Below are 22,629 nucleotides of genomic sequence, written 5' to 3'. Positions count from 1 at the left end.
TGGTGTGAAATTTTCATACAGCTGAGCGACACTTCTGAACACTGCAACCCACCACCACTGCTCAACCTGAGAAGGAATGATTGCAAGAGATAGTTCCAGGTTATCATTTTAAGAGGAATCACTGGTGAGCAGGAAGAAACTGGCTCCTTGATCGTATTTGGATGTCCAGCTGGTATTTTGCTTGCTATAGGTCAGTCTTGTACTGTGAAAGTTGCAAAGTAAGAGGAATGCAACAAGGAACAAATTGAGTGGATTCTGCATTTGATGCAATCAAGTGTTAGACACTGATTTAATTATCCATTAGGTATACCAAGCAAGAATTCAGCATCAAGCACACTGTTCTGTTGCTAGTGTTCAAACACAGGTAAGTGTTATTAATATAAATTTAGAAGTGTACCTCCTGTATCCTTAGAAAAGAAAACCTCCTTACAAAGCCTATGTGACTCAAAGAAAAGGTGTGTGTGAACAGGATGTTTTTAAAAACATTATTATTTCAGTCCTCCACAAGTGTCCTTCAATGTCTTTCACACTGTGAAAGCTCTCTCCTGTTGGCACACAACAATCCAGAGCTTTGTTTTACCTGTCCTTTTTCTGCCAACCAGTGGTTCACTCTTCTGACTGTTCTTCACAGCAATGATGTAGATGATGTATTCAGTGCCAGGTTCCAAACCTAGGGAGGAAGGAAGGACAATTTTAGACTTCTGAGTTGCTTTTCTTTATGATTATGTGTGAGAACTAAGGCAGGATGGGAGGTGGGTATGGCTACAGTATTGGGTATGTGCATTTCACTCCTGAGGTTTTCAGGACAGTGCAGAGTTCAGCCTCCTGTTCCTCAGAGCAAGTTTGCAGTCTGACCACATCAGCTGGGATCATGGACCCAAAAAGAAGGAATCTTTAGCACATGTGACTGGTGGGTGCCAGAATCAGGGGCTTTTCTTCCTTGGAAGGACAACAATTGTGCTGACAGTGGAAACAAGCACCAGACTGTTCAAATGTGTGGTTGTTCTGATCAGTGAGGTGCAATGTGTTTGTAGGACAGGTGTGCTTACAGGACCACTCTCTAGTGCTGGAAACCACAATAAAGGAACACAATTTTCTACCTATTAGCTAATCACCAATCATAATTGCATTTTATAATTAGGCCTTCCCCCTCCCTCTCTCAAAATTCAAGTGTTTCAGGTGAAGAGCTCCCAGACAGAACAGAGTTACCAGTAATGGTCGCCTCGGTGGTGCCGGGCCGGGGCTGAGGCAGCACCTCCTTGACAGGTGAGCCAGGTTTCTCATATTTGATGATGTAGCCCGTGATCTTGGCTCGGGGGGGCTGCCAGGTGGCCAGCAGGGAGGTGCTCGTGGTTGTGAGGAAGCGCAGGTTAGAAGGAGCATCGATAGCTGGGTGGAAACAAAAGGGTTTAAATCATCAAATACAGAAAAGACCAGCATATTCTTCACCTGAGCTGCTTGACACCCTTCTCAAACCCATTGCCAGGGAATATTAAATGGTATTTTAGACAAGATCAGATACAGACAACTCCTAATTGGCCATATGTGATTGCTGTGTGCTAAGATGAGCAGAAAGGTCATTACCAGTGGAGGCATCCAGTACCACCGGGGAGCTGCGTGCGTTCTCGTTCAGAGTGTACAGGTAGATCTTGTAGTCAGTGCCAGGCTGCAAGCCTAAAATGAAGATAAAACACAAATGTTAGCTAAGGAGAGGAAGCCACCTAAGATGGCCATCAGAAGGTCTTTCAATAACCTCTTCTTGGAGCCTAGTCTTGATGCTTCAGATACTTTTTCCCACCTTTTGTTCCTGTAGTATTTCTCAACGAGGATATTCAATTCCAAAACAAGAACCCAGTGTACTTTCTGATACTAGCCAGGAGCTGCAGAAGCCCTCACTTACCAGTGATGGTGTAACTCCTGAGCTCAGGGCTGATGGTCCTCTGAATGGGGTTCTGGCCTCCTGCAGGGACAGCTTCCACCAGGAAGCCAGTGATGGTCTCGGTCTTGGTCCTCCAGGTAATGGTGATGGTGGTCTCAGGTGACATCTGTCACCCGGGGCCTGCGAGGGGGACTCACATCTGCACACAAGGCAAGCGTCCTGTCAGTACAGGGGACTGGCAATCTTACCAGGCAAGGGTTGGTGCAGCCTGGGATGGAACTTTGGACAGAGCCCCAACTTTGGGCACAGCTCCTCTGCACCCACACAGCTCTAAGTGGTCATCTGGGGAGGGTCATCACTTACTTTCAAGGGTTGTGACCACCCCCTGGGCTGGTCTGCTGGTCAGGGAGTCCTTCAGGGCATACACACTCACTTCATACTTGGTTGCTACCTAGAATGGACAGAGTTGTGCCATGTTAAGAGAAGGACCCAGCACAGGGGGGGAAATGTTCCAGCCCTCAGTCAGTGTTTGGTGGAGCCACATTTCACAGTCACCACTCACTGAAATATGAAACCTTAAAATAAACTGGGGAAGGACTGATGGGATAATTCTTATTATTCCCAGCTGGAATAAAAGAGTAGGCATGGACCCTGACACACTGTGCACATGTGCACACTCAGGAGCACAAGAAATCCTGCAAGAAGCTTATTTATCACCCCTCATTTTAGAATCTGTGCTTTAAAGCTGATTCTTCAGAGGAACTCTAATTTCCCTCCTATTTTTCCCAGGGTTAATGGATGCCATTTGCTATGATAAAGAATAAAATAATGTGAATAAAAGATAACTGTGAATGTAACAGCATGGGGGGGTTTTGTCCTTGGCTGCATCAGACTATGGGTCCACTTAGATTAGAATGTTTTTTAAGGCTCATTTTTGAAAATTATTCATAAAACTCCTTAAAAACAGATCAGTAGCTTTTTAAGATCACAGGAACCATAAAAGCAGTTATTTTCAGCCTTCTCCAGTTCAGGAACTCCTGAAATGCTTCCAGTGGAGAAGATGGCTATAAAGCAAATTTAAGCCTAAGTCACAAAAGACTTGTATTTTAATGTATATTTTGCAGATGTCTTAAAAATAGGCAATAGACTGCCAGAGCTCCTATATCACAGCTTGAAATCTCTGCATCAGATCACTTTCTGACCTCTTTTGTGAAAGATGAGTAAAAGCATTTTGCTGGGTTACTTTTGATTGTGAACCTGGTAATTTGCATTTGATTAGGCATCCAGTCTCTCTGTGCTAGATGAGGAAGGGGGTAGAATGCAGCTTCAGCAAGCCAATTAATTGCCTTTTAAAAAAACTACAGTGCTGAGTAGCTGCAGGCTGACTTGCCATGAGCTTCAGAGCCAGACCCTCAGGAGCTGAAATGATCTACTCCACCTGAAGCTCCTGACACAGGAATCTGAAATGTCTTCAAAAAATCTCCTTCCCACAACACAAAGAAAAAAGTTACCATCAAGCCAGACACAACTGCAGATGTGCTGTCTGGAGAAAGGTTGATTTCTTTCATAGGACCAGTCTTTTCTTTGGGGTTCACTCTGACTCTGTAGCCAGTGAGGCGAACATTGGGCGCATTCCAGTTGATGGTGAGACTGGTGGGAGTTACCTGAGTAAACCTCAGGTTTGTTGGAGGTGGAATTGCTGCAAAAATCCAGACAGGCACGTGGTTACTTTAAAAAAAGACAGTTGGGTAAGACAGTATTGTCTCCTGAACATGAGCCAGGTTTAGGCCAGAAAAGTGGAAAGCCTTGTGCAAACACAGGCAATAAAACACCGTGGGAGAGGATGTGTTGTTCAAATCTACAGAAACACTTTTCAGCAGAAATAAGGAGATATCAATGCTTCAATCCTGGAGTTAAGTGAGCAATGACACTTGCTGTGATGTAAGGTAAAGGCTTGGGAAGGTGATTAAATCTCTAGCAGGCCAGCCTGTATTAATTATTCTACCAGTGTCTGCTTTTCATCACACAGCTCACGGTTTTGTCCTGCTCCACTTGCCCCAGTCTGTTCATTTCCAAAATACCATGGATGATTTACAAAAGTAAGTAGGAAGCAGGCTCAGGAATTGCAGAGAAGATATAAAAATACTGCAAATGGAGAGGGGAAGCATTTTACAGCCACTTACACAGCGAGCAAGGCAATGGAAAAGCAGAGCTGTGGTGGCCATGAGGCTCATCACACAAGAGCCTGTTCAGGAGCAAACACATCCACTATCCTTACAAACAAATTCCTGCCTAAAAAAAGGAATGTCCATTGAAACAGTCTCTTGCCTTACTGTTGGTAAGCCTGGAGCTGTAAACAGAGCAAAGATACACCTTAGCATAGTGCCCACTATGGCACATTGCTATCAATGCTTTCCAGTTTTACAAAGTGGAAATACAGGATAATTCTTCCTTCTGGCTTAGCTCAGAGCTCAATCTAAACGCCATGAGAGTCAATGGAAAGTCTTGAATGACTTCAGATCCACTATTGAACAGCTCTCAAAAGGTAAACCACGGAGGGTGGGTTTGAAAAAGTATTATATTTGCATTTCTGGCAGGTAGTCAGCCAGCTGTTCCATCATTACATCACTTTGCCTCAGTTTAGCACAGCAAATCCATACACTAGGACCCACAGAATTCATTCTACCTCTGGAATTAAAGTGCCAACTTTTCAGCCACAAATGAATGGGAGACCTTTATTACACAGGTGCTACCTGTCTTTGTAATAAAGTCACATCTGGTAGTGCTGGAAGCTTGCAATGGATTCCATATTGCTGGAAGCAACGTTAAGCTAATTCCTTGCAGTAATTTTCCTTTCCCATCAAGGAATTTTCAATGCATGGAACTGCAGCTGGATCAGCCTGGCACAGAAGGGACTCTCCTGTGGAGGTGATGAGGTGCAGGGTGTGGGCATGCAGTGGGCTGTGGTTCCTAGGGCAGTGCCAGTGAGGGATCTGCAGGCTCTATGACACCTGAGGGTTCAGCAATCTGCCAGCCCTTCCTGCTGATCTTTGGCTCCAACAGCAAAGTCCCTGGGCCATGAAAGCTGCCCTCATCTCTCTTGTTGGTCACTACCTGTGCTTTGAGGTGTCACATACCTTGAAGGCAAGACAAGAGCATTGTGAGAGCACTCACCATGGATCAGGCTCTGTGACCAGGGACACAAAACCACTTGACACCCCTCCCTCCTTTCTCTAGGGTCTGCTTGTGCAATCCTGCTCTCTTGCCTGCCTTCCCTGATGTGTATGCAGGCTGACTCTGCTCCAGGCAGCTCTCTGGCCCCAGCTAAGCCATCCCTCAGGAGCAATCCCATCCCCTGGGCTGCCCCACTTGGAGCACCAGTTGCACATGGAAGCACACTTTACCCCTTGGGGCAGAACCCACTGCTGCCATGGCCTGCTGGGGGTGGTGGGAGCTGTACCTGTGGACTGGGTCCCAGTGAGGGGCAGGCTCTCCATGTCATCGTAAATGGCAACGATATTGATAGTGTACTCAGAACCTGGCCTGAGGCCATGCAGCTCAGCAGTGTCTTCTTCGCCCCCTGGGGCCGGCAATAGCTCATGGATTCCATCCTCAGGGCTTGAGTAGGTCACCCTGTACCTGGTGACTTGCCCCTGAGGGCTTTCCCAAGCAATTTTGATGGAATCAACATCCACCTCAGTGAATGTTAGTCCTTTAGGGCGGTCAATGTCTGTTAGGCAAATTAACGGTAAGAGGTTAAGTGATAAAAAGCAGGTTGTGGGTGAGGAAAATAAAAAGCATTTCGATTACATGCAAAGCGGTTTTCAGTCTGGTGTGGCAAGGGGGGCACTGGATTCTCCTCTGTGCTGCACCTTGCACACATGCTTACATCCCTAAGCCCAAGTTTGCAGGTGCCAGGCAGCAGGAAAGTGATCTTGGCTTTGCTGAAACCAAAAGGACCTGCATTGCCACCTTCAAAGCAGCCAGGACACCAGTTCTCCCCTATTTTTGAGTCCCCTTGACACCAAAACCCCTTTCACACAACTCCAGTAGCATTAAGCTACCTTAAAAGGGGACAAGGAAAAAAAAGAAATGGGAGTGCTAAGACCCATTTCTGCCATGTAAATGGTTGCTGGTGCCAAAGGCAGCCAGAGAACCCACCTGGCTCTGTAAGTTTGGGTTCATGCTGCACTTGCTGTTCACTACTGGGAGCTGCTGTGCTAAGTGCCAGTCCAAGGAGAATCCATCCCACTATTTTCTTTCATAAATTAATATCCAATTAACATACTCATCAAGAAAGCAAAATTACTCAGCATATTATATTGTAGAATCAGTTAGAAATAAACTTTTCAGCTTGGTATTGAGTGCACAGGGAATGTCCACAGGTGAAACTGGATGATATGCACACCTCCCAATTAAACCAATTCACAGGATTTCCTGGCAAGGTGGGAGCTCAGAGCAGGGGAAGTGAGCCTTGCTCCTCCTGGAGTGGCTATCACAGGAATACACCCATGTGCTACACAAAATGGGAGGATCTAGCATGTGATTTTTGTATTGGATCAAAACCATGCTTTTCTAGAAAGCTCCATCTTTTTAATTTGCCATGTTGTATTAGTCCTCATTTTTCTGCATTTTCTAGTTGGCAAAGGTGATTTTTGTCCAGGATTTTGTTGGTTTGAATGTGGATTCTTCACTCATCTCTGCAAAGCTCTGGAGAAGCTCCTGCTGTCTGCAGTGTTTGGGGCTGAGTCATGGTTTTGAATACAAGTTTGAGGAGGGAAGTAAGAATCACACAAATCCCTACCCCAGAGGGATATGGAGCACTTTAGCTCAAACATAGCCCCGAATTACAAGGTCTTCTGTCCCCCCTGTGACCTGAGCAGGACTGCTGCTTTCTACACAGCACCTCAGTCCTGGAATTTTATTTTTTTTTGCAGTGCTTCATCCCAAGTATAACCCATGTGGTTTCCCTTACTCCCTTATACAGGGCAAGTGCTCCCAAGCCCAGTCCAATCCCTTAACAGCAATCACCTTTGCCACCTAGCTCCACACAAAGGAGATCTTGGCACATTTTATCCACTGATTGGTTGATGGCAAACCCAATTGGTTGATGGAAACCCCAAAAGGCTTTTGTAGCTTTAGTGAAAGAAAATAAGAAGCGCAGCACTTTGAGGGAGTGGGAAATTGCATTTTGGCAGTGTTTGAGGCAGAGGGACTGCATTTTTGCCAGCATCTGCAGCTTAGGTGCATGGTACTTCTCACAGGGCAGACCACCTCACTCTCTCCTGGAGACCAGGCCCCTGGCTTTTGTTTCCCCTGGGAATGTGGTGGTAGGTTCAGAGATCAATAGAAAACACGTGTTTGTTGCCATGAAGTGAAATACGTACTGGTGACAGCTGTCTGAACCAAGGGCTGGCTCTCCCCGTTCTGATTCTGAGCATAGACACTGACCAAGTACTCCACTGTGGGCTGCAGACCTTCAATAGTGACTTGAGTTTGATCTGGCAGGAAAGAATACTGTCAGTCAGAAAGAACAGCACAAAGCTGGCCTCAAAGTAGCCTTGAATGAATGGCCTGTCTAAGCCATACCATGAATACATGTTATTAAAACAAGGTGGGACTGACAAATTAAATTTGCCTTTAAATTGCATCATGCTTCTCTGGCAGAGCACAACTGCCATTTGTACCTGCTCCAAAGCTCCACAGCCAAAAGGGCAGGTTAGCACAGTGGGTAGAAAGGTACAGGGAGACCAGCTTTCATCATTTTTTAGGATAAGACTGACCACCAGCTCAGCTGCATCACAACATCCCCAAGTGCTCTGCTGATCCCACAACATGCAGTTTTCCTGAGAGCTGACCTGGCAGGTTCCATGGGTACTACACTACAAACCTGCAGTGTACGTGACTGAACCCATGCTGAGGCCAAGGGTCACGTTATGTGACTTCCAGAAGGATTTCAGAGCAAGTTTTGCTGGATGCTAGAAAATCCAATGGTATTTCTTTGAAATGCAGGTGCTTTTTATGCACACTGCCAAGAACAAACTTCTGCAGTACAATAGTGTCAAAGAAATACGAAGCTTTTGGGACAAAAACCTGCCTGAGGTCATCTGTCCTGGATGAGACAGAGCTGAAAATCAGCAAGATAAAAAAAGAAAAAAAAAAAAAGGTACAACCAGCAGCAGGATTTTAGTGGTCACATCTTGCACTCCTTACAGATCCAGTGAAGGATGACATGACTCTTACCTGCAGGGACATTTTTTGTTTTTGAGGGCCCATGTCCATTCTTGGGATTAGCAGTCACCCGATACCCTGTGACTGGGGATGTTGAAGGGAGCCATCTGATGCTGATACTGTTGTCCTGGACATCAGTGACTTGCATCTGGGATGGTGTGTCTATTTCTGGGCAACAAAAATAATTTTTCTCAGTATGTTGGTAGAGGAAACCCTCCCTCCACTTTTGTGTCCTGGCTGAATTTTATCCAGAGCAAAAAAACCTGAACCATGATGTGTGGGTGAGTTATTTCATATCAATGTTAGCTGAGGATTTTTGTTGCTTTAAAGGCTACTTAATGCCTTTATCTGCAGCTACAGCAGGAGTAGGATTCAGCTATATCCAAATCAGGAGTGAGACAACAGTCTTGGCATTAGAAAAAAATGGCAAGACTCCTCAGGATCACAATCCGACAGTGAAGCACTGGAGTTAAGCCAGCAGTGACCCCACATTATGAGAGCCCAACAGGATTTCCACTCTGCAGTGAGCAGTTGAGCACTGCTTTTATCCCCCTCTGGACTTCATAGGGTTATCCTTCTCCAGGGCCACAGACCCCTTCTGTACCACCAAGCTACACAGCTCTACAAACTGATGGCCCTACAGCTCATGGCTTCTAAAAAACCCCAGGAATCAGCAATACACATTTATGGGGAAAAGCCAACACAAAGCTGTGGGGTTTTTGCCTTGTTTGGTTTAATCATGTCTCACCTGTCCTGTAGGTGACAGTGACTGGCTTGCTGCTGGCAGGGCTGTCTCCACGGCCAGTCACAGCATACACAGTGATGGTGTATTCAACGCCAGGCTTGATGCCAGTGATGGTGGCAGTGGACACTGTGCCAGGCACTGTGAACTCCTGTACTGGGCTGCTTCCACCTAGCAAGAGTAGGTTAAGAAATGTGATTAACCTGTAAAGCATACATTTAAAATCTCTACAAAAACCAGGACAGTCCTACATGCATCAACCTGAAGACAGGACCCTGTTGATTTCAGTGGTTGTTGGGTCAGAATTGTTTTGAGGAAAAGAACGAAACACATACATAGAACCACTTCTAAAATTACTGGAATACTCTGATACTCTTTTTAGGCAGACAAAATAGGATTTGTTTTTTTTTTTTAAAAAGGCACCTATGTGTCTGCTACAGCCCAAGGTGCCTTTGCTGTTTGCTTTCTAATGGCCTCAGAACAGAGTTTCTGGGCTGTGACCAGCTGTAGCAGCCTGCCCTCACCTGTTTCACCATAAGTGATCCTGTAGTATCTGACTGTCACTGCAGGAGCATCCCAGGAAATCTTGAGGCTGGTTGGGCTGGTAGGCGTGACTTCCAGGTCCCTTGGAACATCAGACACTAGAAAAACAGGGAATTGAGAAGGAATTTAAAGAGAAGGAATTTAAACACAGCTGTACATCAGCTACATACTCTACTTATACCATGCTCCTCTGCTACTCAGCTGTCTGTCCTTTGGCTCAGGGCACACTCCTCTCCAAAGAGATGTATCTGGCTAAAACCATATGGCATTGGACTGTATTTAATGAAAACAATTCTGCTGGCCCTAGAAACATCTGAAAGCAGCATGGGTCCTCCCACCTTGTCCTAAATCAAGCCCTACCTCAGAACACAGGCATTTCCTCATGAGTGAAGCTGGCAGGGGAAATGTGGATGAACAGCAATGACTTTGCTAGAAGACACCCCAAATGCAGCACTCCCTGCAGCCTCACCTGTTGTCTGCTGGCCAACCAAGGGCAGGCTCTCCTCCCTGCCGTTGACAGCGATGATGCTGACCACGTACTCGGTGCCTGGCAGCAGGTTGGTGAGGGTGATGGAGTTCCTGGAGGGGGGCACCCTCTCCTCCTTGGGCCGGCCCCCGCCCTGCTCGGGCTGGTAGCGGATCCTGTAGCCCGTGATGGTGGCACGGGGAGCGATCCAGTGCACCGTGAAGGAGTTCGCCGTTATATCCGAGAAGTCCAGGCCAGTGGGGGAATCCAGGCCTGGGTGTTTCAAGAGACACAAGGGTGAGCTCAATCAAACTGCTTGGCATCATCAGAGGAAAAAAAAAAAAGGTAATTAAGTCCCACTAATGAATTCTTAAAGGCTGGCATTAACCACATGTGCATCCAAGTACCTGTTTTCTGGACGCCGTACAAAGGTGCGCTCTCGTGCTGCTCAGAAACGCTGTAGACTCTCACCAGATATTCAGTGCCAGGGAGCAGGTCTGTGGAGTTGAAGAACAGCAATTTGGGCTAATGTTTCTTTGCTAACATCAAGAAGTTAATCAACCTACACTACACAATTTTAACTGTGTTTCTTAGGAGACAATCAAGTTTTGCTTGATGGAAAATCTGGGCCTCCAGGACAATCAAAAGTTTAAATCAGTTATTTTTGTGGCATCATGGTTCCTTGCAGTGCTTTAGCCACAACGAGCATGATATCCTATCTCATTGCTTCATCAGTTTGTGGAGATTGACTAGAAGCAATTACCTTTTTACAGGGTCCATTCTAGTCATCTACTAGTTTATCTATGCACCAGGCCAAAGCTTTAGCTGATATAAGCTGAAATAGGGCCAAAGATTTCCAACACAGCTGCTCTAAGTCAGACAAGCTCTAGATTCAGTTTTTTATTCTGAAAACAGGTCTTGTCTCTCAACCAACTGGATTCTTAGATTAAAAAAAAAAAACACAACCCCAACTATAAATATAACACAGCTTTTGCTCCAAAAATTAATGTCAGCTTTTGGAAAATGCCCAAATTTTGCTGCCATGTCCTGTAAGGTTCCAAAACAGGATGTGCCTTCTGGTCTGAGCATACAAAGTATCAAAGGAGCAATGGCCTTTTTGCATATTCTGATCCTCTCCTGAACCTCTGCACTGCAAGTCCTTGACATTACTGGCAAACCAGGCGAACAACACGTATTTACTGTTAATACCTAACCAGGCTGCAAATCAATGCAATTGCCTCACAGCCTGATTCATCACTGTCCTTGGATTGATAGGAAAAAACTTGCCTGTGGTTTGGCTTTAACTTGGGTAAAGCTAGAGGCCAAATCCCATTTGGTGTGAGTTTCTATGAGGCTGCTTGCAACATCACTTTACATCAGCTGAGAATTTGGCCAGTCACACTCAAACTTTTTTTTTGCCTCATCTTGTGCTATGTGGACCTTCTCACCCTCTACAACCTGTAGCAAGGTGGGGGTCAGTCTTTTCTCCCAGGTAACAAGAAAAAACAAGACCTCAAGCTGCACTAGGGGAGACTGAAGTTGGATATCAGGAAAAAATTCTTCCCTGAAATGTTGGTCAGGAGTGGAGTCACCATCTCTGGAAGTGGTTCAGGTGGTGTGTGTGGATTGGCACTTGGTGATGAACATGGTGGTGCAGGGTTGATGACTCAAAGACCTTGGAGGTCTTTGCTCTTAGTAATCTTATGATTTTATGAGGAGGGCTTCTCATGTTTGTTTGATTTATGCAGGTAACCCACTTACTTGTTAGGATGACCATGTTGTCTGAGGGTGAGACTGTCACCTCTGCAACATCTTCCTCCTTCTTGGCAGGGGAATAGCGCACCAGGAATCCGCTCAGCACGATGGAGGTCGGGGCAGTCCAAGTCACCCTCATGGTGTCAGGCCCCACGTTAGTGAAGCGCAGGTCAGTGGGAGGAGGCACAGCTACACAGCAAAGAACAAACCCACCTCAGCTCTCAGACTCATACTGATCAAGGGGTCTGTTCAGGGAATCAACCACCAGAGAAAGTATCTCATGCACAACTGACTACGGCATCAGACTCATGCAAACAGACTTCTAAACTACATTTGGTTCTACTACAGTTAAGAGAAAAATGTGTCTGCACTGCTGTCAGGCTGCTTTAACCTCTTGGCAATTCCTGATATGTTAAATGTACCCCGTGGGGCTAATTTAAAAACAAGGTAGCAAGTTTCACCAATGTGCTTTTAGCAGCTGGATTTTGTATTACAGATGTGGTGCCAAGAGAGGTTTAAAGTTGCCATACAGCAGCTACAGATGGAAAAGTAATCTCATCTAGAATCCATACATGCACACACAGGAAAGGAGAGGGTATATCACTAATTTCCTTTGACTCTACTTCTACTCATGTCGAAGGATTTACAGCCTCAGGACTTTCAAACCCAACAGGATTTCATGCAAGAACCAGTTTCCAGCTCTCCTTCAGCTCATGCACTATAGAAACCCCTGACGGTGTGGCATGGCTGTCACTGGCATGTACTCAGGGAGTGGTGTCCATCTGCATCCTTTGGGGCATTGTGGAAAGAGTAGGGCCACCATGGAAATGGGCTGCTGGAAGCTCAAACAGCTGTCAAGGCTGGAGGGTGTCTACTGATCTGCTCCACCCTCCAGCACTCCTATTTTGAGGAATCACAGTTTTAAAGTCTGGCAAACACACAGCTCATGTTTCAGGCTCTTGATTCCAACTGGATCCTGGAAATCTGAACAGCAGAAGGTGAATAAGCCTGGCAAGTCTGCAGTCATTCATGGTATTAAAATGCCTCCAATTCAAAAAGGAGCAGCACCATATCCATCCCCAGCTGCCACATGGGGAAAGGAGCCAGCTGGATCTGCCTGGCTTCCCTGCAGCAAGGGGCTCAATTCCTCTTTGGACAAAGCCCCAGCACCCCGACAGCCAGTGACAGCCGGTGACACCGTCCACGTCACGAAACACAGAAGTTTTCAAAATTCACCCGTTTGCTGTGTCAGAGTGGTAGGGGCGCTCTCTCCGCCATTAATGAGTGTGATTACACTGATGTCGTAATCAATGCCCGGCTCCAAGCCTGTCACTGTGTAGTATCCTACTGAGGAGTCCACAAAATCTTCAAAAATAGGGACACTTTCTCCTGCTGCAACTACTGTGATGCGGTACCCAATAATGGCGGAGGCATTTAACGGGGTCCACCTCAGGCCGATGCTCGAGTCAGTTATGTCAACAAAGCTTAGGTCAGTGAGCTGGGGCACCTCTAATGAGGTAAAGAGCAAATGGGAGAGGCAGAGACACACGGAGGCAAAAGAAAGACAAGGGAGAAAAAAGCAGTGTTCATCACTATTAACATTGACAGAACTTGAAGCAATTGCGGTGATATGCACAATTTCTGTTGAGGTTCGGGGGAAAAGGATGGATTTTGGTGGGGTGGTTTTTGTTGTGTTTTTGCTATTGTTGTTTTCCTTTTGTTTTCTTAGATTTACCCTTCAGCGCAGTCTCCAGCTGCTTCCCTGGGCAGACAGAACCTGAAACCCCAATTCCCTCAGAAGCTGAAACCCCAGTTCTCTTTAGACATAAAATTTTCAAAGAGCTCAACAAGAGGCACTTAACTTGCAACAAATTTACTCTGAGCAATGATGAGCCACAAAGACCCATCATTTTCTGACAAAAACAGAAGCAGAAAAAACACAGCCCTTTTTTCTTTCTACAGGTAAATGACAAGAGAGCAAAGTTTAAATAAAACAACTACTTTGTTGATTGACCCTCTACAATTCTTGCTTTGTTCAAATGGTGGATCTTTTATCACTGGGATCATAAAAATATCAACTCACTTGAAGAGGTTAAATCAGACCCTCAAGCTGCTGAGAACCTCCACAAACTTCCAGGGTAGATCATCCACTGTCTGAACTATTTACACTGCACTTGGGAAAAAAGCCTCAGATCCCTGCAATGGCTTGAGGACCTGGCCCAGAATTCCTCAAGTTCTACTTACCAACTAACTGCTGCAATATATGTGCTAAAAACAGATGATGTGAAACAGCAAGTAACAGAACACTCCCTTGGAAACATGGAAATGGTTAAAAATGACCTTTAGATGGTACTAATTTTGTCAGAGTGACAACATCCCCGAATCCAGAGGTTATGCCCAGCATATGATGTGCCCAAGAGCCTGACATATGTGGCTAAAATGGTTCAAAATCTCAAGTTTTAGCCCCTGCATGAGAATGCCCTTTAATGACCTTTAAGATGCTGCCTAAATTTTTGTAGGGAAAATAAGCCAGCTGTGACTGTTTTCCCTACTGATATTATTCCATTAGCAAAGGAGCTCATTTCCTGCATGTTAGGACCAGCAGAATTGGGCAGGGAATGGGGAACTTTAGATGCATGTTTAATTGACAGTGGCCAAACCTTCAGTTGTTCAAGTCAATAAACTGGTATTGACTTAAGCCACAAGATTTGGCTGTGTAACTTTATCAGGGTGATCCTGAAACCAGTGGGAACTAATGGATGCTCTTCCTCACTCAGGATCAGACATCAGTGAGTCAAAGATTCAGGACTCTGTGTCCATTCTGTTCATTACAAGTTAGTTTGAAAAGAAATTAAGGGACAGAGATATTGTTTTAATAATAGTGGTTTTGTTCTATTTTGATCTCCTTCTTGGAAGACACTTATTTTACAGAATAGGTGCCAAAAAAGGGGCTAGTTTTCTGTAAAATAATTGTTTACCCACATGGAATGCATGTACCATATCACCTTTAAAGAGTTGTAAAAGCCAGACACATACATTCTTAGCTTTCCCTCACCAGAAGATGGTGAAGGGCTAAAGCTATTCCTGCATGACTATGCAGCATCACAGTATTAGTTCACCCCAGGGAGCACACAGCACTTCAGTGAAGCACAGAAATTTTAAAGCAGTGTTACAAGAGCAAGCAAACACAGTAGCTGGCATCATCTCAGAGCAGAAACAAAAACAAACAAAGCCTTCACAAAGGAAAACTAAATGCAACCATTTGGGGAAATGCATATAAATTTTGCTACTGTGGCTACAAAGGCAGTTTCTGCAGTCCCCACAGATGTCATGTGAGGTGGCACACTCCACACTGTGCCTCAAGTGCTACAGTGATGGACCATTCCATCTTGGCTTTCCTCTCCATTGTGCTCAAGTGATCTTCTGCCACCAGTGCTGCCAGAATTTCTCCTGTGCTTGCTTTCCACTCATACCTCTGCTCACCTACTTCCTGTTGCCACCAGCACTTCAGGGCTAAATTAAATTCCTGCTGCTGCTGCTGCCCAGCTCAGTACTGACACAGCAGATCCATGGGCTGACCACCAGCCTGTGAAGCACAACACAGGCTCCCCATGCAGAGAAGTACATAGGTGTAAGAAGCTCTGTCACAGGCTGGAACGTGGCTGTTCTGCTTCTTGAGACTAAATGTGAAGTCTAAGCCCTCTACTAGCAGACTAATACAAGTTCTGCACTATAGAGCTCTCAGGCTCAGCCATTTGAGCTTGGGCAGCTGAAATTGCTGCTCATGCTCTGGTTACCTGGTGTGATGGTTTCTGAGATGGGCACACTCTCCTGGTCATCCTTGACAGAGTAGACACTGACGTTGTACTCCACACCAGGGTTGAGGTTCTCAAAGGTGCAGGTGGTCTGATCTGCACCCACCACCTCCTCCAGGGTAGAGCCCTGCTGCCCATCTGTGGGAGCAGTGGTCACACGGTACCCAGTGATGCCTGAAATACAGAGGCCAGTGTCAGGAGTCTCCTCATGGATCCTGGACTGCTTACATCAGTCCTCAGTGTGACAGCTGAAGCAAACATGTGACATTTTATAAGTGATTTGGCCACCCTGGGCCCAGCAGGAAAGAAAGAAGCTGCTTTGTCAAGCACCCCTAATTGAGCTTCCCAGGAGCTAGCCATGCCACCCTCATGGCATTTCTGCTCCCTTTGAGACCTCACCAAACTGAGGTCTCTCCCTTTGAGACCTCACCAAACTGAAAATCTCAGGAGTTTTGAGAGGAACTTCTCTCAGGACTCTGTCAGAAAAAGATTCAGCTACCAATACAGGTTTTTGTAAACTTTCAATCCACTTTTTATGGGAGTCAATTGTGTAGCTCCCATCAGCTATTGTGGGAGAAGAGTTCATCCTGAACATGGTCAGAACTTGCACTTTCCATTTGTCACTTCCACAAATCTTCGTGGTCCATTCTGCTTTCCTTCCCTCAGACCATTTTTCAACCACTGGAGATTACTTAAAGAAACCCTTCAAATCCTTAAAACAGCTGAAATATTCTAACACATTCATGCTCCAAAACAGCATTTTATATAGAATGTAAATCATTAAGAGTCCTACGGCAATAATTCACAGCTGTGAAGTATATCTTTAAATATATCTAGAAACGCGTACATTTTCCTTTAAATTAATCAACAGCTAATTTCCCACCAAACTGCAGGGCACCACAGAAGAAGTGTTAGTTAGCATTCTGCTCCAAGGGGAGGTTTGAGCACAGAGTGAGTTCACATGGTTACCTGGAGATGTGCTTCTCTCCCAAGAGACTATCAGGATGCCAGTGTCAGGATTGGACCTCAGGCGCAGTCTGGTCGGTGGGGCCAGTGCTGCAAGTGTTCAGACAAATGGGTCACTGATGGCACTGAGAATCATGCTGGCTGCCTCAGCACCCCTCTCCCCACAATATCCTCAACCTTTGAATTAGCCAGAAATACTCCCCTAAAGCTGTGACCCTGCATTGCATGAGCCAGTGCTGCTGTCACCTATGCACCAAAAAGAAAAACCAGCTCACGACAGGGAGGAAAGACCAGAACTGCCTCCCAGAAAGGAGTGGAAGAAGGAGGAGGAGCAGGTGCCATACGTGTAGTGACTCTCCTGATGATGGGGGTCTCTCTCTCCTGGCCATCCATCAGCACTGTCAGGCTGTAGGTGTACTCCACGCCGGGGGTGAGCCCGAGATGACGATGCTGCCGGAGTCGGAGATCACCTCGCGGGGAGCCTCCCCGCCCTGGCTCGGGCGCACTCCCAGCTGCAGGGCACAGGGGTTTGCTTTTCAGTCACAAGCTGTCAGTACCCTGACTGACCATCCAACAGCAGCACTAGGGGCCCTCATGCTGAACTCCAGATGTTACTCCTGTAACTTGTGGTCTAGATGTCCCACTTGACATGAAACGCCATGTCTGCACTGACCTCTGTCACCTAAACCTGCTCCCTGTGAGCAACAGGCCCTTTGCACCTCTCCCCTTTGTGCTGCCATCTTCACCACCATAGGAAATGGCTTCCATCTGCCCTCCCCACCACAGTGAAGCAAGAAGAAAATCCAACACAGGACTTTGCTCCTCCTACCTTGAAACCAATCCTTGGGGCAGGTGTCCAGGTGATGACAATAGAGGTCTCAGTCACTTCTGTGTTAAAAGGAGGAACAGAGCCAGCAGGCTGATCTGTGGAGTGAATTGACCAGAGTTCAAGTCTACCTGCTGTGATGGCTCCAAAGAGTTTGAAAACCTGACCTACAGCAGCACAAATAGTCAGAGGTATGAAATGAGTGCTGAACTAGATCACTTCTAAAAATCCAGTTATTTGGGAGGGATCTGACAGATGATTTTTGTCTGCTGCTGGGCTTGACAGACACAGTATGCAAGTGGTCTAATCACAGCCAGAGCTTTTATTCCTGAGGCAAACAAAAATACTCAAGTGGATGCATGATCCTCTATGCATCCACCTTCAGGAATCTGGGGAATCCTGTTTTTGGCATGATATTTAAAGTGTTCCTCAAAACTCAGCTGTTTTTTTTAATTCACCCACTAAATGCCTTCCAACCAGCAGAATACCACACCCCTGTCTGTCATCCAGCTGTCCCAGCAAGGACCATCTCATCCCTCACCAACATCTTGTGAAGTCAGCAGAAAGGAGCCAACGTCAGTCTGAGGCATCTGTGGTCTCACTGACATCTGTCAGAAGCATCACACAGAAGCCAAAGCCTTTGTGCATGCCAGATCAGCCCAAATAACAACACTGAGTTTAATCTGAAATGGCCTTGTTAGTAATGTCATTAATGAAGAGGCTTGGTTAATCAAATCTACAGTCTCAAACTGGACTGGTTACATTCAGACAAGCCAGAACTTGAAGGCAATATTAAATCTAAGATATCAAATCACATTCTACTTGAGGAATATTTATAGATAAGACTGTCAGCAAAAAGCACCTTGCCAATGTCAACAATGGTACTCTGATTGAAAGTTTGAGCCCTTATTTTAGTTTCACATTGTTCTAAAAGAAACCACATTCTCTTCTGAAAAGAGGATGTGGTTCTGGGCTTGGGTGGCTTTGACTTTTGCTAGTTTATATGATGGCATCATCATTATTTAAATACTGGATCTATTTGCTCTTTTTAGAAGTGTGTGGGGGTTGTTACAGAACTCTCTTTCCTTCCAAAATCTGCTTAGTATTTCTTCCAAACCAGCATCACAAAGAGAGATGACTGAAATGCAAAAAAAAACCCCACAGAATACAATGTTTGTGTCAGTTTGGGTAACTGCAGTTGAGCTGCCTCAGATGGTATGGCTGAGCTTGAGAAATGACTGCTTTCAGCTTTATGTAAGTACCAGACTAATTATTCTTTGCCCATTTTAAAGGGGTTTGTATTCTTTCCTTCATTTGTCATGCCAAAACCAAGCAATTAGGAAGATCAAGTAAAATTTAATTTCTCTGACATCCAGCTAAGCAAAAAGTAAGGTAGCAATAGTAAAGTTCTCCCTCTTGTTTTTAATCATCAGGAAAAGCTGAAATATATTTTACTAAAAGCTTTTTGATGCAAATAGCTTTTTCCTGCCAATGAGTTCAGAAAGAACAACAAGGAGCATTTTTCCCAAGCTGTTCTGCTGGAATGCTACTTCAAAAGGCTGCCCCTGTAGATCAACTCACAATAGGCACTTTCAGCACAAGTTTTGAAGAAGGGCAAGGTACAAGAGGAGTATGTGACACATGTGTGTGTCTCACTCACAAGTGGTGAAGACGCCGGTCTCTCTGTTGCTCTGCTGGTCGCCTTTCACGGCCACCAGGTACACGGTGTACTCGGTGCCAGGCTGCAGGTTCCTCAGGAGGTACTTGGTGGCAGAGGGTCCCACGTTGTAGGTGCGGGGCTGCCCTCCCCTGGTGGGCCCTGCTGTCAGCCTGTAGCCCGTGATGATGGCGCGGGGCCGCGTCCACATCACCAGCACTGAGTGCTCCGTGGTGTTGACGAACCGCAGGTTGGTGGGGGCGTCGAGCTCTGGGGAGGTAAAGCAGAACACCCATCAGCTTCCCAGCTGAATCTCCACCTCACCCCCACTTCCAAACCATGGCCTGTATTCCTGATGTATTGTGGGAGGGCAACAGAAGGGAGGAGAGAAGGTGGGAAGTTATTTCACTTCTGCATCCACGCCCCAGCGCCATCCATTAATACACCGAGACAGGCAGACCTGAGCGCTCCAGGCTGCACTGATTTGGGTCGCTGCCATCTCTGCATCCCATGGGGAAGGCAGCCTAAAGGTTGACCCCAACACACTCAGGAATTTCAACAGTTTCTCATGAGCACTGAGCATTTTTTAAAAACCAGCTTGGTTTAGACTTGTCAGTATAAGCACGGAAACCTAATTTTAGTCCTTTTCCATGAAAAAGATTTATTCTTTGAAATCCTTGCCCAGTCCTCTCAAAATCCCTTCCCAAAATAAACCACCCCTACTTTGTCATTTGAATGTCAAAATAAGTAGTAGTCAGCGACTTTCTGCAGAAAACCAGTTCCTAGATCTACTTAAAAATATTCACACCATGGAACCGACCATCCAACAATTCCAAGCATGCTCATCTCTCCCCTGGGACTCAGGGAACAGCTCTTACCAGGCTTCCTCCCCTTTTTATCAGTGCCCCTGGGAATCTGCTGAAGCTGATAACCCAGATAACTCCATAAACAAGAGGCTGAGGCAGCACAGCTCCTTCACTGGAGCCACAGTGACTGGTAGAGATGTCACTGCCTTGAGCTGAGGCAAGGTGAGGCTCTGCAGGGGAATTTGCCCCCAGAGCAGGCAGGGTAGCACTGGCTGCAGCAAAGAGTTCACAGTGTTCACATGGCAAGTCTCCCCACTTTTCTATATTCTAACCATATATTGAACTTAATAGCAGTGAGGTTTCATCAATGCTCTTTTTTGCCGGCAAATGTTTTTTTCTCCTCCTGGAGAAGTAATATTTTGACAAAAAAATTAATGTTTTCATCACTCTCCCAGTGATTCAGCAGGAAGATGCTTTTCGCCTTTTTGTTTTCTCCCCAGTTGTTTTCTCCATTTTTGAGGAGGGAGGAAAAAGGAAGTGAGGTCTTCCTTCTTCCACCACTGGAAACAACTGGGGAGAACTCAAAAAGGATGAGTGTAACCTGGCTTAAGCCCATCTCCAACCCACAGGCTGAAAGTCAACTTTATCCCTTGCTGCTACTTAGATCTGGGCCAAGTCTCATCTGATAAAGACTGTATCTTCCTAAAATGTGTAGCCTAAAGTCAGTTCCTTTCTGCACAATTTAATTTGCCAGCTCTATTAGGCTTCTATCACTTCCTCTCCCCATAGCAGAGGAAAAAGGGAAAGATTAAAAAGCCACACACACACTCAGAGTTTATTTGTAGACTGCTTTTTAACGGAAGGCCAAAAAGAGAATCACATTTACACCGTGGGAAGAGACTTTTGCTGCAGGGTTTTCCTTGGGAACCCTGAATGATTTCTGTTTCCCAGGACTTTCGATTACAGGATGCAATTTATGTGAATAGTTTCTGCAATGTGGTTTAGGCCAAGCAGTTAAGCAGATGATCACAGCCTATGGAAAACGATTCCAGACATTTGTGACTGTGCTGTCTGAATTAAATGTCTATACTCCTATGTACACCTCTCTGTGCAGTTTCAGAGGAACCCTACACCTAGCCTAGGCTCCTCAAAACAACCACAGAAAATTACAGATCTGGCTGGGAACTGAGCCCTTCTTGTTCTAAATGCTTCCAAAAGGGCTCAGATTCCTAAGTCGCATCCTTGCTTTTGAAAGCCTCACTTGAAAGAGGAGGGAGGGTGCTCACACCATCTGTGCTGGGCTCAAATTAGACACCTATGGCAAAGGATGGACATAAGGATCCCATTCTCCCTGCACAGTCAAGGGACAGGCACTATTCATTGCTCATAACTTTATGGATGGAAGTAAGGATATTCCTCAAAGAGCATGGTTATATTCACAGATTATCCCATTTCCTTTCCTTCCCTCTCATATTACTAAGAGTCAGGCTGGGTTCTCAGAAATTGCTCTTATTTACTGAAAAGTATTAGAAGAGCAGCAGATGCACACAAATACCCACTCACCCTTCTATTGCCCAATAAACAGGACCTGATCAAACCAACTATCTCCCATGTTCCATCTGATCTCCTCCTCTTGGGTCAAAAACAGAGATAACCACCCAGATAAAACTCTTACTCTTCCATCTGAAAACCTACATCTTACCCAGCCATTGCTCCTCTCTCTTCTCTGCACTGCTGCAAAGCAAAAAAAGTGCCTGACAGTGCATTTCCCCTCACACTGGTGAGGTGCTGCACTGCCACTAGATCATTAGCAATCAGGTTCTGAGGGATTCTGCATGAGCAGGCACAACTGCTACTGCTGCCAGGGGAGCCAGGTAGGTATGGAGCTGTCAGAAGGGAGATGGGGATTTTCAGAGGAACCTCAGCAAGCCTTCTAAGTCATACTGAAATCTGCCCTAAGGTACCAGCAAAAGAAAAAAAAAATTATAAAAGTCACAGGCTGTGATCTGTGCTGTAAAAGAACTGCAGGGTCCATCAATTCTCAGTCAGTAATAAAAAAGTTGAATTCCAGCCATACAAAATTGTTTTAAAGTGCCATGAGACTTGAACTCCCATTGGAAAGCCCTGGAGGAGGATAAATCTGCTGAAGAGATCATTGTTAGAATGAATGAATTCCCAGCCCTGTCATCCTACTGATGGGATACCTCCTGGGCTAGAACTGTTGCACTTCAAGTGCTCTGTTTATACATTTCTCCAAGTGACAGAAAAATCCACGCTTCAAAAGGCTGAAAAAGAGCACAGAGAAAAGACACTTACTGGTGGTTTGCTCTCCAGTCAAAGGTTTGCTCTCCCTGCCCTGGTTTACAGCAAAGATCTTGAAGAGATAGGTTGTTCCTGGGATCAGGTCAATGACTTCAGCAAAGGAGCTCCTGGTGATGGGCAGCCTCTGGCCGTGCTGGCCGGGCCGGTTGACAGGGATCACCTCCACCCGATAGCCGGACACTTGGCTCTGCGGAGGGGTCCACATGATGGTGATCTTGATGTCAGAAACCTCCACAAACTGCAGGTCTCTGGGAGAAGGCACTTCATCTGAAAGCACAGGGGTACAATAGTTGTCAGAGGGAGTCTTTAGCAGGAGGAGAAGTTATTGGTTTCCATGGAAGGAAAATAAAAGTGAATTTTCCTTGAACGATGAATATTACCTAGGCCAAGAATATTTACCAAATTAAAAAGTCAGGGTAACCTCACTGTAAACATGCCTACACACATTCCCAGACAATATTCAAGCAGACTACAATTCTAAACATCATTATCTACTTTAAAGTATATTATGTCTTCAGAAGGTACCTTGCTGTGACAGAAAGAACTGAAAGACCAGATGCAATATGCTACAGAACTTCAAGTATATGCAGAAACAAAGCCTGAGGGGAAACAAAGTACTCT

General features: G+C 45.7%; 1 protein-coding gene across 1 annotated transcript in view; it reads right to left on the bottom strand.

The window, feature by feature from the left end:
- Positions 1 to 22,629, bottom strand: part of FN1 (fibronectin 1) — a 51,743-nt gene that overhangs the window by 6,416 nt on the left and 22,698 nt on the right. The window contains 23 exon segments of the mRNA XM_036386785.1: positions 581 to 670; positions 1,210 to 1,389; positions 1,585 to 1,674; positions 1,901 to 2,036; positions 2,038 to 2,078; positions 2,243 to 2,330; positions 3,391 to 3,578; positions 5,340 to 5,609; positions 7,267 to 7,380; positions 8,123 to 8,278; positions 8,859 to 9,023; positions 9,377 to 9,493; positions 9,865 to 10,134; positions 10,269 to 10,358; positions 11,623 to 11,805; positions 12,853 to 13,125; positions 15,414 to 15,605; positions 16,401 to 16,487; positions 16,742 to 16,837; positions 16,840 to 16,909; positions 17,227 to 17,321; positions 18,884 to 19,150; positions 22,003 to 22,275. Coding sequence (XP_036242678.1) covers positions 581 to 670; positions 1,210 to 1,389; positions 1,585 to 1,674; positions 1,901 to 2,036; positions 2,038 to 2,078; positions 2,243 to 2,330; positions 3,391 to 3,578; positions 5,340 to 5,609; positions 7,267 to 7,380; positions 8,123 to 8,278; positions 8,859 to 9,023; positions 9,377 to 9,493; positions 9,865 to 10,134; positions 10,269 to 10,358; positions 11,623 to 11,805; positions 12,853 to 13,125; positions 15,414 to 15,605; positions 16,401 to 16,487; positions 16,742 to 16,837; positions 16,840 to 16,909; positions 17,227 to 17,321; positions 18,884 to 19,150; positions 22,003 to 22,275 — 3,531 coding nt within the window.

Source organism: Molothrus ater, chromosome 7 (assembly GCF_012460135.2).
Source record: "Molothrus ater isolate BHLD 08-10-18 breed brown headed cowbird chromosome 7, BPBGC_Mater_1.1, whole genome shotgun sequence".
Classification (NCBI taxonomy): domain Eukaryota; kingdom Metazoa; phylum Chordata; class Aves; order Passeriformes; family Icteridae; genus Molothrus; species Molothrus ater.
The sequence above is the reverse complement of the archived record's forward strand: the minus strand, read 5'-3'. Positions and strand labels throughout refer to the sequence as shown.